A 15,280-nucleotide genomic window follows, 5' to 3' on the forward strand; every position below is an offset into this window, starting at 1 on the left:
GGATTATAGTAGGACTATGAAGTGTGAACTAAATGCTTCAAAACCATCGGTTTCCTATAGCATTTACAGTGAATACTCCATCTCATCCCCCATATTGTTTAATAGAGTATGTGAGGAAAAATGTTGCTCCAGCAAATACTCCATCACATCCTCTAAAAATATGGCATCATTTGTATTAGAAAGAGATACTCCATATTTAAATGTTCTCTTCTTACTCCATATCTTAACATCCAATCTCAAAAGAAAAGAGCAATAACTATGAGAGTAGATGGTTGCAAATATTAATAAAAATATATATAGAAGATGTAACATGGATGTTCCATTAGAGTGATAACTAATAAAAGTAGAGAATCTATTTTAGGTTATCACATCCAGTTAATTAACAGTATGGATGATCGAATTTATATGAGCTATTGGGAATGCTCTTAAGACCATAGAAAACAAAAGGTTAGCTTAAAAGTATAATCCTATAAATTTAAGCCAAAACAAGGGGACTTATTCTTGAATATTTTTTAGATAATGAAGCTTTACTGATTGTCAGGCAATTACGTCAACAGGATATCTTTTCTCTATGCACATGTATAGCCCATCAATTATATATGTGTTGCAATTCGCAAGTATATTTGTAGTCTTCAGAATAATTGGCTCTAAGTGACTTTCAGGATCGTAGAGGCCCAACCTTCATGGGCCGTAGTTCTTCCATCCGGGTTAATCAGAATGGGCTGCACGGAGGCCCTAGTCCCGTTCCAGCCCAACTATTATGGGTTGTGCGCTTACGCTACATTACCTTTTCGGCCCAACTAGTTCTGCCAATGTTAGTTCAGAGTATTAATTTATTGTTTTTTAATTTTCTTTACGACTGTAGAAGACCCTAGTGGTGGGCTCACTAAAGATTTAACAGAATTTGCAAATTGATCCAACATCCAATATTTGGTTTAAACTAGTGAATATCAATTTCTGAATAAGCAAACAAGTGATGCTAACATATTTTATTTCACCCATAGCAAAGCATAGGGCATTTCGCTAGTAACTGAATATTTCTTCAATGTCCTACCATCTGCTTTTCACGTGTAAAGTTGTAATTTCATTAAACTTTCTTTAAACACAATTTAGCACATTTTAGTTGTAGGTGATGTACTCATCGTCATTCTTAAGATATATTAGTCTAGTTTCTAGATAAGCTAATAGAGGACCAAATTCTAGAGTTGGCATATTTCACTGGTAGGGCAGTGATTTGGCCATCATAAATCTTAAGATATGTTGGCCTAGATTTTAGAGGTGCAAATAAGGGTAGGCTAGTAGGATGAGTGTGTATGAATTCTGCGTTTGTACTCCCTCCGTCCCTAAATGTTCGATGTTGTTGACTTTTTTATATACGTTTGATCATTCGTTTTATTAAAAAAATTTATAAAATATGTAAAGCTATATATACGCAGAACAACATGGACAATAGAGCATCATTGGAGTAGTAACTGCACAGTAGTTTGGGTAATTTTGTTTACATGAAAAACACATCACAAACAACACTTCATCACGAGGATGATACATGAGTAGATCGAAACAAAAAGGATGATACATGAGTCTGAACAGTGGAGTACTAATCAACGTTCACCAACAGCAAAGGATTGCCTGCCGGAATGGAACGAGATCCTTCGATGTTCAGAGAGACTGACGCGTGGATCCATAGACGATAAGACCCATATGTCACTAACCATGTTTCTCTGACCACGGAAACACAAACACAAAGAGTGTGTACGGTCTACGGAGTAATGCACACACGCATGCAAATTCAGCTATATATACTTAGCTAGCTAAGCCGGGCAAGCATCACCATCTTTGAGCTCCACGTCGCTCTCCGGTGTGGTCGCCGACGGCGGCCGCCGTTAGAGCGCCGTCATGAACGGCGTCGCGAGCACCGTCGTCGTCAGCGCCATGATCACGAAGATGGCAAACGTCGTGTCGTCCAGCACCTGCACATACACATACGCGTATATACGTACACGAGCCATACGGTTATACTAGCTACGTATATTAATTTGTACGTATTGAAGTACATGTATACTTCATCTGAAGTTTACGTGTACAGGTAATCGTACCTCCTCTCCTTGCCGATGTTGAGCACGATGAGCTCGACGAGGCCCTTGGCGCTCATGGCCACGCCGAGCGCGGCGGCCTCGCGCCTGGCCATGCCCGTGCCGGCGGCCACCGCGAACGTGCCGGCGAACTTCCCGCCGATGGCCACGGCCACGACGAGCGCGACCATGCCCCAGGCGGCCGCGCCCCGGACGTTGTCGATGTTCGTGTGCAGCCCGCTGGTGGCGAAGTAGAGCGGCAGCATCAGCCCGGACACCAGCGGCGCTACCTTCTCGCCGGCGCGCTCCGCGATGCCGCCCTCCCGCGGCATGGCCAGCCCGAACACGAACGCGCAGAACACCGGGTGGACGCCGGTGGCGTCGGTGGCTGCGCCGGCGAGGAGCGCGCCAGCGACGGTGCCGGTGCAGGCCAGGTCGTCGCCCGCGCGGTCGGGGCCTAAGCGGCGCGCCATGATCGGGCGGAGCCCGCAGAGCATAAACGCCACGAAGACGGCGGAATAATTAACTTTTAATGGCAGTAACATATTTGCTGACATGACACATAAGGACCCACGTATCATAGACAGCGGATAGCAAATATATAAGATGTTATTTTTAAAAGTGGCAAAAAGTTAAATCCCCACGGCACCCGACGCGAGGATGTATACCGGAGCAAGCGGGGGGCCCTTAGGCTCCCCACCTCCGCCGCCGGAGACGGCGAGCGCGAGGGCGAGGAGGACCCACGCGAAGACGTCGTTCACGGCGGCGGCAGCCATGGCGGTGTCGCCGAAGGGCAGGCCGAGGAGGCCGAGCTCCTTGAGGATGCAGGCGAGCACGGGGAGCGCGGTCACCGAGAGCGCGGCGCCGACGAACACGCAGAGCGGGAGGAAGGAAGCATGGCGCGGCGCCGGCACGGCGACGTCGAGGAGGGGCACGAGGCCGGCGGCGGCGAGTAACGGGGGCACGATGCCCGCCGCGGCGATGGCCACGCTGCGTGGGCCCACGCGGCGCACGGAGCGGAAGTCGAGCTCGAGGCCGACCAGGAAGAGGAAGAGCAGCAGCCCGAGGCCGGACACGGTGTCGAGCGCGGCGCCGCTCCACGCCGGGAAGAGGGTGCGGCGGAAGGCGCCCCACCGCCCCAGAGCCGACGGCCCCAGCACGATGCCACCCTTGGCGAGCACACAACATATAAGTCGACATGCAGATCATGTACTATAATTATAATTATAAGTACAGTAAAACACTAGTTATATATGTCCTTTATATATATGATGGATGGATTAGCAATTCAGGAAAATAAGGGCCACTAAGCATCTACTTCCTCCGTCCAAAAGAAAAACTTGAGTTATAATATATTATAGTTTCTATATTAAATACTAGAACCAGTGCCAAAGTTAAAATTAAGTTATATAAAATATATATAAACACTCGTGCCAGTTAATTTTAGGGTTGGAAGTTACATATTTACATGGATAGATTTCACTGCAAGAATCGTAGGAGTACTACTCGTGTCATTCATAACTCCGATTAAAATGTTGAACTGCAACGCTTTTGGCTGTGTGTGTACACCGTCCGGCGCTACTCGTGTCATTCATGATGGTATGATCCAATTAACCAAAAAAAAATCATAATATATATATATACAATGGTAGGTAGCAGGTAAGTTACTGTGTATCCCACACAGAAGATAAGGGGCAGTAATTAATTAACATGCATGCCTGTATATATGTGGAGAAATCTTATCATTAGGAAAATATTAGAAGTTACTATATATTTTGTAGTATAAAATAAAATTTGGTGCCTACCGACGCTTTATAGGTTAGAGGTATGATATCTAATATCTAAAGGTATTTCATCGAGGACGAATAGAATTGTATATATACCATTGAAGTAATTTTATAGTACTGTATCATGAGGTATCAAAATTTTAGTAATTTCAGTGTAAAATTAAAATTTTAGTACCTCATGGTACATAGGTACTGAGAGATACCAAATTTTACATTAAAATTTTGATATCTCTTAGTACCTAATCAAGAACTATAAAATTAGTGTTACAGGATGTGGGCGACAACCCTAGGCTGGCGCAAGGGCCTGAGCGCGAGCGCGAGCAGGAGGACGAGGGCCACGTGCACGGCCCCAGCAGCGGCAGCGCGAACTCCAGCGGGTTCTCCCCCTGCCACACCCCGTCCGACGCCATCTTCTTCACCGCCATGCTGGTGCTGCCCCGCACACAGGCGCGTTTACTTCTTCCTTGTGGTTGAACTTGATTGATGCAGCTAGCTAGATGGCAGCGCTAGCTGCGAATTTATAGGCGCGCGGGGCGTACGTGCGTGGGGGACGGGCCGGCCGGGGTGAGATGCGACCTGGCTGGCTGGCTCGCTCGTACGTGCACCTGATCATGAGCCACATCGATCGATCCGTCGACAGTGCGTTTCTCCATCATTGTGGGAGGGAACAAGCTAGAGATCACAGGTCAATGGATTCTAATCTCTCCAGTGGCGCAGGATGTCGATCCCCTCGTTTTTGCATATTATTCAAATGCTAGTTAGGAATGAACTTGGAAAATAATAATATTAATATGGGATATATCACTCTACCAATATAAATGCTTAAATTGATATCTATAAGTTGTAAAAAAAAGAATGAATTGTACTTTAATTACTATAGACACATTAAAAGCTATATTGTATATTTTTTAAGTTATAGAAGTTAAATTTAATCTTGTATGTTTGTGTAGTGATATATCATATATTAATCTAGCTTGTTTTTATTAAAAAAATCCCATAGTCATTTAAATGATTTGCGATAAATAAGAGAATATATCATCTTCAGGGTTTAAAAGAGTTGGTAGAGATATAGATAGCTCGATTTGGAGAGACATGTGGGTGTTATTGATCGATGTGATCGATCTCTCAAAGTCTCACTCTTTGCCCCGTGTGTGTGGCTACCGATTAATTCAATGACAGTGCGTGGTAAAAAGTCAATGAATTTTCGAGTGAGGATCCAACAAATGTATGTATATATTTTGGAAGGAACAACTAGCCATGTGTCTTTAGTCTCACCACGTGCCCTAGCAATAACATTATATATGATCGTGGTCGTAACTGTTTACAGGCAACTGGTGCGAAGAAATAGTAAAAATGCAATACATGACATGCATATATGAATAAATATGATACCCAGGGGTGATTTAATGTGTACATGATCACCCAGTTAAAATTTATGCTTCTTAGATATATTCACACTAGTATGACCTATGGACTCCAACTACAATAGAAAAAATGATAATATCTCAGAGTTTTTATAAGCTGCAATGAGATGAGTTTTATTTGACTTTCATGTTCAACGAGTTATAGATATATGCCCATAGTTATTTTTTTACCCTACGTCCACCCCTAATAATACCATACTCACTCTTTTTTTCATAAATAATGCTATTGACCTTTGACATATGTTTAACCATTTACTCATTTGCAAAATCTATATAAGTTCTTTTGTTGTGAATTGTATTGTCATTAAAGATAACTTTAGACATAATTTATGTTTTTCACATTTGCACTACATTCGTAAATTAATAAGACGAATAGTTAAAAGTTCATATAAAAAATCAATGGCATCATCAATCAAAAAACAGAGTGAGCAGTAAAAAAATCATATTGGATACCATCATGTATGTTGACGCACATTTTAAAACTAGATGTAACTATATATTGTTCCTATTTGTAAACGAAACTCGTGAATGTTATGAGCCCTGAAACGATGGGAAATTTTGTTTCTAAACATATTGGACACTATTTAATTCATGAGAGATAATATCCATTTATTGGAACAAGCAAAAATTGGGGAAAGATGTATATTAAAATGGAGATATTTGAATTTTTAGCACTCCATGAACTAGGGCATGATTATTTAACATGATAGGCCACTTTTATTGTCTCAGGTGGTCCTAAGTGTCTAACTCATAAGTGCCAATATATAAATCAAAGTGGAATGTTAAATCATTGAATTTTACTGTTAAAATAAATCGACAAAATTTTGACAATCTTTTATGCCTAAATATCATTGCATTTAAATAAACTATAAAAACTACACATATATACATCACTGTCTTCTTATTGCATAAATTTAAGAAACTTGCATGCATTATTAAGTATAGGCTCTTTATTCCTATAATTAAGAAACATGCATGCATGTATGCCTATAAGATCGAAGTGTTCAAAAAGATACGTTCGAGACATGCACAAATAATCCCTCAAACCTTTAAAACATTGATAGTGTTCTCAAGATAAATTTACACAGACCATTTAAATTTCGTGCGTGCATACTGGTCCAAAAAAACAGGATTCCTTCTTCAGCTATGATATATCGGGCGCATATACTATCACCGGGGCTAGGGGCTTCCGCCCCTCCTACCCGATCTGCGCCATTAAAGTCTCTCTTAGCCTCCCACCACAAAATTTCTAGTATTTTTGAAGAGAAGGAAGGGCTGGAAGCAGTTCTCTTTCATCAGACCTCTCCTAATATTTTTTCTGGATCCGCGATTGGTTCTTGCAGTTTCAGATGGATGCTGGAGAATCTCTGCACACCCACTAAACCCAGGCAGGTTGGTAATAAGTGGCCACCTTACTAATGTAGCTATCAACAGCTTAGCTAGCAAGATCGATCACCAAAGCATTGCATATATATGCAACTATATCTCAGAAGCGTATGCGCACTCCGGGTCTCAAACTTTCCAGAACCCTAATCCTGATATGATTTCGAGTCCATGCAGTAGCGGAGCCACCAATATGGCGAGGTATGGCGGCCGCCATACCTCGCCACATGCAGACCCCCGTCATACTTAAGGTTGTACGTCACGCAAAAGATAATTTATAGGTATTATGATTTATATGGAGTACTATTCGCATGATGATTTATAATTTAATGTATTATAGCTTTATTTTATTTTACATATGGTTCTTATATAAAAATAACTTATGCCGCGTTCGGGGTAAGGGGATAAGTTAACTTATCCGGTGCGAAAACATAATAATAGATTAGTACATGATTAATTAATTATTAATTGTTAAAAAATATAAAATAGATTAATATGATTTTTTAAACAACTTTCATATAGAATTTTGTTTGCAAAAATATACAACGTTTAGCAGTTCGTGAAGCATGCGTGGAAAAAACGAGAGGCATAAGTTAACTTATAGGGGCCGAACGTGGCCTTAGTAGTATTAAGTTCGCCATAGGTAGATTTTCATCCTGGCTCCGCCACTGAGTCCATGGCTGATACAGAAAGTCAATCACCAGACCTTAATTAATCCTCTCAATTGTACTATGTGTATATATGCATCAATCAAATCCTTTTCAACCTGTCGGTTAATCACTATGCAGAAAAAAAAAAGCATGGCAGCAGAGCACTGGAGCTAATCGTGGCCGTCGACAGGAGCTTGGGGAGAAACAGACGAGGAGCATTTTGATTGGCTGAGCAACTTAGTGCGCCCAGCCTAGGGCCGGGCTACCTGACCACACAATTAGAAAGGGGTTAATTAGAGCAGGTATAATAGTAGACTATAAGCTATCTATAAATATATTTTAAGAAGATTAGAAAGAAGAGAGAAGAGCAATGAGCTACAGATTTGTAGCTAGCTGCAGCATAGACTCCAAGATATTGTGTATATGACATGTGGGACGGGGTGGTATATGTTTTGTAGATAACTATTGTATAAATTAGCTATTAGATTAACTATATATAGAGCTATTAGTCTATACTATTGAACTTGCTCTTAGTTTAATCATGCGATTGGTTGGATGCCTGATTAAAATTATTTATCCCCATGAATTCATGCATTCATGCATACATATCAAGGTAATCATCAGTGGAAAAAAGATGCATATGGGAAGAAAGTTAGTGCTCCTGATGCTAGCTAGCTAGGGTTAGAGATGCTGTGAAAGGGGCTTTGGTGGTCTGACCTGTCATGGCTTGATTGGGTGGTTGCATCGTGTTTGATCGCCACGTCAGTCCGACTTGTCAATGGATCACTGGAGATGAGCAAGAAGGTGTCAGTGACACAGAATGCTAGTTAACGTTCTCTCTCTTTATTCTTTAGAACACTGAAAGCTTGTAGGAACTTGGAAGCTAATAAGCATAATTAAGCTGAAGAAAACGAGATAATCTGATCGAGAGTGAGACATGTCGACGATCAATCGAAAATTCGAAACTACTGATCAAACAAGAAAACTTTGAGGTTGATTGTGGGTGAGAGTTGCAGTTCCATATATCTAATTTATGTTTCAGTTTTGTATACTCCTTGATTTCCTATATAGGATCCTACATATGACTGGAGAAGCTAATATACTCAACTCTCTTTTGCAATACTACGCATATTAAATTTTGCACTCCTGCTGTAGATAAGTAATTTGACCAATTTTGAAATATAGGCAAATATCTCTGCTAAAAAGCAGAGTGGTAATATCCCCCTCCCCACTGCGAGTTCGACCACTTCTTTCCACATAATGTTTAAGTGTAACGGTATTTAATATTTTATATATCATCTACGTACCCTCACAATCTATACATCTTCAAATCTTATGGGCTTGTTCAATCAGCTGTTTTGTTGTAACACACTTCCATACTACCAGTCCTCTATTCCAGTATAAAGGTTTTCAGAGCTTAGTAAATAAAAAAGTTGGTAGGACTAAATTGGAGGGTGGGAGGCTTGGTGGGTTGTGATCACTTGAGAAGACAAAGTACATGAAAAACATTAGTGATGGAGATTTATGATTGATTAGAAAGAGAATATAGATATAGTTTGTTATATTATGAGATAAATTTTGAGAAGTTATTGTATTTTGGGACATACGGAACACTATATATATACCAAGAGCATAGGAATTTTAAGAAAGAGTTGGTACGAGTAAGGATGAAAATGATCGAAAGTAGTCGGTAAATAGTCAAACTATTTTTACATCTGTATTATTTCTTGGAACAGAATCGAAAACGGCAAGCCAGGAATGAAAACAGTATCAGAAATATCAGTATATCGGAACTGAAATTATTCAATCAGAATTAAACAGGTTGGTAATGGTTAGAAGATTCCAAACTAGTAATTTATTTTGGAAAATGAACTGCGGGCATATTAAATTGAAAATAAGTTTGAATTCAATGATATTTAAGTGGTAGGTAGATCCATAAACAACGATAAAATGAGATACATAAAAAAAAAGTAAGCAATATAGGACAGTACATAAGAGACACTAGACAATACCAGTCACTCCATTGCATAGTAGACGTTTCAGAGGCACATATGGCCAGCCATTCAGTCCCCCAAGTTTCAATCATTCCATCAACCATAACTGAGCAGTTAGATTTTGGGGTTGGGCGCGCATGGGCATGAGCATGGTGAAAAAAGAGTATTTCTCCGCATTCGTTAATGGTAATTATTGGAATAATACCATTTACCGATAAAATGGTTGGTAAATACCCAAACTATTTCATATACCAATTAATCCGTTTATTGTTTTCACCAAGCCATTTCCATTTACTTCGGTCAGTAATTTTTGGTGTACTCACATGGGATGCTCTGTTTGATGCAGAAACTTTCCAAGAAATTACTCATGTAGAGTGTCAATTCACTGCATATTTAACAGTAAGATTTAAGCATTTTTCTTCTAACTCCTCCAGAAGAAAAGTCTGTTGCCGGTGGCTTTTATATATCTAGAAGCACCAATCCTGAAATTCGCATGACATGTCTTTATCCAACCAAATTTCAGTACGAACAACAGTCTGCATGAGCTGAATTTTCACCCCTGCAAATCAACTTCTTGGAAAAATGAGCACAATTTAGCACCAAAAAGTAAAAAAAAAACACAGGTGAAGAAACGGGAACAGTTTTTAACACACGGGTGTATATGCTTGCATGCAATCTAAATAGTCATAAAAAATATGAAAAAATTTAACAAGATAGATTAATATGAGTTATATCATTTCACAAACATACCGATTTAAATTCAACTTCTACAAATTATAGCAAAAAAACAAACAAAACTGAAACTAAGTATACGCATATTCATAATTATTTTTGTTATTTTTGCTACAACTCGTAAAAGTTGAATTTAAAGTTGCATGTTGGTGGAGTGAAATAACTCATATTAAACTATCTTCTTAATTTTTTTATATTTTTTGATAATTATTTAGATGACATGCAAGCAACGAATATATCTACACGCGTGTGCTAAAAAAACTGCCTCCGTCGAGAAACAAAAGACTTCGCCAATCTGAATTCTGGAGTTCCGAACCATGGAGATGTCACAGGTCGCCTACGTGCTCCTCTTCCTCGTCACCGCCGGCCTCCTCTTCCGTCTCCGGCGACGCGGGGCGGCTCCGGCGGAGCTGACAACGACGGCGCACCGCCCGCACCCGAACCCCGTCCTGGGCAACACCGTCGAGTTCATCCGCAACCGCAGGCGCTTCTTTGACTGGTATGCCGACCTGCTGCGCGCGGCGCCGCGCGGCGCCATCGAGGCGTGGGGCCCTCTCGGCGCGGGGCGCGCGGTGACCACGGCGTGCCCCGCCGCCGTCGACCACCTCCTGCGCGCCAGCTTCGCTAACTATGTCAGGGGGCCCAGCTTCCGCGCCGCGATGTCCGACCTCATCGGCGACGGCATCTTCGCCGCGAACGGGCGGCTCTGGAGCCTCCAGCGCAAGGTGGCGTCCTACGCCTTCTCCTCCCGCTCGCTGCGCCGCTTCTCCGAGGACGTCCTCGGCGTCCACCTCCGCGGCAGGCTGCTTCCGTTCCTCGACACCGCCGCGGCGTCCGGGGAGGCCGTCGACCTGCAGGACGCGCTGCGACGGTTCGCCTTCGACAGCATCTGCCACGTCGCGTTCGGCGTCGAGAGCTCGACGCTCCTCGACACGGCGGCGGCGGACCCCCGGCACGAAGCCCTCTTCGCGGCGTTCGACGCGGCCGTCGAGATCTCCTTCAGGAGGGCCCTGACGCCGCTCACCTTCGTGCAGAAGCTCAGGAGGCTCCTCAACGTCGGCAACTCGCGCCGGCTCCGCGAGGCCGTGGACGTCATCGACGACTACGCCATGTCCGTCGTCGAATCGAAGATGGCACGTCGCGAAGACGGGGACCCGGACTTGCTCTCGCGGTTCAAGGCGGCCATGGATGAGGAGGACGGCGGCGAGCTCGGCGCCATGTTCCCCACGCCGGAGGGGAAGCGCCGGCTCCTGCGCGACGTGGTCGTCAGCTTCGTGCTGGCCGGGAAGGACACGACGTCGTCGGCGCTGACGTGGTTCTTTTGGCTCCTCGCCGCGAACCCGCGGTGCGACAGGCGCGTCCGCGACGAGGTGTCACGATCGCCGGACGGCGACGTGAAGGGGATGCACTACCTCCACGCCGCGATCACGGAGGCGATGCGACTGTACCCGCCGGTGCCGTTCAACGGGAGGGTAGCGGTCGCCGACGACGTGCTCCCGGGAGGCGCGGCGGTGCGCGCGGGGTGGTTCGCCAACTACTCCGCGTACGCGATGGGTCGGATGGAGAAGCTGTGGGGCGATGAATGCCTCATGTTCTCGCCGGAGCGATGGCTCCAGGTTGGCGACGGCGACGGCGACGCCGGAGAGTTCGTGGGCGTGGACGCCGCGCGGTACCCGGTGTTCCACGCCGGGCCTAGGGTGTGCCTCGGGAAGGAGATGGCGTACGTGCAGATGAAGACGGTGGCGGCAGCCGTGCTTCGGAGGTTCAGCATGGAGGTGGCGGCGCCGGCTCCAAGCATGAAGTCGCCGCCGGCGTACGAGATGACGGCGACGATGAAGATGAGGGGCGGGCTATGGGTGCGGCTAAGGAAGCGCGAAGAGTGAGAGATGCAACTTGATTGTTTGACCAAGTCAACACTTGGTGAAGATGTTGACTAATGACTACACAACTGTCGTAGCACGGCAAGGGAGACGGGTCACGGGACTATGATGATGGTAACACCGTGGCTTTTCGTTTTTTTGTTTGTACAAAGGGGTGTTCGGACAAGTTATTCAACATGTTCCATCAAATATTTGCAAATATTTGGATATTTATTATAAATAGTAAATATAGATTATTAATAAAACACATCTATAATTTTGGACTAATTCGCGAGATGAATCTATTGCGCCTAATTAATCCACAATTAGCCTATGTGATGCTACAGTAAACATGATCTAATTATGGATTAATTAGATTTAAAAAATTTGTCATGCAAATTAGCTCTTATTTCTATAATTAGTTTTATAATTAATCTACGTTTAATATTTATAATAAGTGTCCAAACATCCGATGTGGCATTAGCCCCATCTAAATACCCCTAAGTCAAAATTTAATTTTTTTGTCTTTAATTAGAGTTGCTTAAAGGGTTTTTATTATAATTTATTTTTCAGCATTGGATTTTAATAATTAAAAACACGTATATATAAGTTTTATTTATAAATTATTTTTCGCTTGCAAATAAAAAGATGACCCCTATACGTGCGTTGAATTTTGAATCGTTCGGCTGATGGGTGACGATGACAGGAAGATATCATGTTGAACAAGCATGCGATGGTCTAGGACTATCAAGATATGAGAAATCTACAACAATAATAATAATTCAAATGACTTCGTGGTGATGGACCGGTGGTAAACGTTGAATTAGCCTTCACATATGATCAGTGTGATCTTCTGTTGCATGAGACCATTAAAATAATATGTTTTATTTGAACCAGAGTAAGAGTATCTTCAAATGATTCTTCAAATGATTGCCAAAAATTGATTCACAAAACTGTTATATTGGAAGTTGTCACAAAATAATAATCTTTCTAAATCATTCATAACTCCAGCAGTATAATATATATGTTTATTTAGATTCGTAAAATTAATTAGTTGGTCACGTAGACAGGGGTGTGATCGGTTGTTCGTTTAGGAAGGATTTTTTAACTACTCTGTGCACACGGACAATCAGCTATGACAGACTTCTTTTTATCGGCTTACACAATTGGCCATAGCGTATTTTTCTTGTTTGCACAGAATAGGCCTAGCCATTTTTTTTTCTGCGCGTCGTTTAGGACATATATGTTTGTTGTGACCGAAGGACGGAGAGGAGTTGAGCGCAGGCGGAGGCGGATGAACATTGAAGGGGACAGAGGAAGATCACGATAAAGAAAAAGGTGCGCACGGAGAAAGAATAAGTCCACGCGAAGCTGATTTTACCTGTTGGAGCAATTGATAATACCCAAAAGACATCTAAATCTGACTCATTTTTATGTCATTATTAGGAGCACCATAAAATTAGGAGTAAGTGTTAGGGATGTTGGAAATTACTTTTTAGACTAATTTTCTAAAAAAAAGTTTTAGGAGTAGAAATTAGGCCCCGTCGAAGACGCTCTAACATGAGTAAATATGTTATGTATTAAAACAATAATAAAGAGATTTATATACAAAGCAATAATGAATGAATTTTCTTAAATCGGTACGATATCCACTCTTTTCTTCCATGTCATCTAAATAGTTATTAAAAAAATCAACAAGCTAGTTTAATATGAGATATATCACTTTAAAGACATTTAACTTTGAATTCGATTCCTAGAAGTTAAAAAAAATTAAACTGGAACTATTATGCACACATTCATCATTGAATTTGTTATTTAACTATAATCTTTCAAAGTTAAATTTGAACATGCATGTTTATAGAATAATAAATTTCATATTAATATATCTTATTAAATTTTTAGATAGAATAAGATACATGTGCGGTTCTTAAACTTAAGAGCGAGTGTCACTTAAGTCCATGAACTTGAAAATTACATATCTAGGTCTACAATCTTAGTTTAATGATTCCTAGTAGGTCCAAACCTCATTTGACCCAGACTGACTCCCGACGTGGCAATCCACGTAGGCAGAACATTTACAATTTACCCCCTCCACGATGAAGAATGCTAGAATAATTGTAATTAAACCTTGACAGTACAGTACCTCTCTAGAAACAAAAAAAAATCCCCTCACCTCCCTCCCATTCTTCCCTAGTCATAGCACTTAATGAACTCTGGCGACACCCAGTCGTCGCTCTCCCTTCCTCAAATGCTATGGCTGGGGAAGAATGAGAGAGAAGTGAGGGGTTGGGAGATTTTTTTTTTAGGTTTCTAGAGATGTACTATGCTGTCAAGATTTAAATTACAATTATTCCAACATTCTTCATTGTGGAGGGGGTAAATTGCAAATGTTCTTCCTACATGGATTTCACGTCGGGAGTCAGCCTAGGTCAAATGAGGTTTGGATCCGCTACGAATCATTAAACCAAGACTCTGGACCTAGATATTCAATTTTCATATTTATGGACCTAAGTGACACTCACTCTCAAGTTTAAGAACTGCCTATGTATTTTACTCTTTTAATATCCAACCAGTTCATAGAAACACTTTACCCAATCCCTCTCAACATCCATTTCCTTTTTGTCATGGTTAATTAGTGGTATAAGTTCACTTTGGGTCCCTCAAGTTGTCACGAAATATCAAAATCGTCTCTCAACCACAATACCAGAAATATTGTCCTTCGAAGTTACGAAAACCGTTCAATTCAGGTCCCTGGGCAGTATTGAAGAGTGGTTTCGCTGACGTGGCATCCTAGTCAACAAAAAATAGATTAAAAAATTCATGGGGCCACCTGTCAGCCTAATAAGAAAACAAAAGAAAACCAACACTCTCCCCTCTCCAAAGAGGCCGGCAGCCGGGCAGCAGCGAGCTCGAGCTTGGGCACGGGGAGGCGATGACATTGGGCGCGAACTTGGGGCGGCGACGACAGTGGAAGGACAGCGGCAGCAGCGAGCACAGGCTTGGGGCGGAGGCGGTGGCGAGCTTGGCCTCCGTCGCGGCGCCTGAACAGCCTTCCCCCTCCTCACCGGAATCGGCAATGACGCGCCGTCGCCATCTCCGGCGTTGCCCGGGCGATGACACCGCCAGCCGTCTCCTCGCCCCGTGCCCACGCCTGGCTCCTCCCAGCTGGCCGCCGAGTCGCGCCGTCAGGCTCCCGTGCGCCACCCGGCCGCCGAGCCACCGCAGCGCCGCCCCGCGCTGCCGCTATTGCCGGGCGTCGTCGAGCCTCGGCCGCGTCGCCCGGCTGCCGAACCACCCCCACCGTCGCGCCACCGGGCCCCCGCGTGCCACCTGGCAGCCGGGCCGCCCCAGTCGCCGCCGCATGTGCTTTGTGAGGGAG

The 15,280-nt window shown here is 43.2% G+C and overlaps 1 protein-coding gene and 1 pseudogene across 1 annotated transcript; one reads left to right on the forward strand and one right to left on the reverse strand.

Annotated features, from left to right (window-relative positions):
* Positions 1-1,811: 1,811 nt before the first annotated feature.
* On the reverse strand, positions 1,812-4,284 carry LOC121054442 (annotated as a pseudogene).
* A 6,043-nt stretch (positions 4,285-10,327) lies between these two features.
* On the forward strand, positions 10,328-12,140 carry LOC102722680 (cytochrome P450 94A1-like). Its single transcript, XM_040524116.1, has one exon. It carries the CDS (start codon positions 10,360-10,362, stop codon positions 11,923-11,925), a length of 1,566 nt encoding a protein of 521 aa, XP_040380050.1. The 5' UTR covers positions 10,328-10,359; the 3' UTR covers positions 11,926-12,140.
* Positions 12,141-15,280: the final 3,140 nt, after the last annotated feature.

The sequence above is a fragment of the Oryza brachyantha genome, chromosome 5, assembly GCF_000231095.2.
Source record: "Oryza brachyantha chromosome 5, ObraRS2, whole genome shotgun sequence".
Lineage (NCBI taxonomy): Eukaryota > Viridiplantae > Streptophyta > Magnoliopsida > Poales > Poaceae > Oryza > Oryza brachyantha.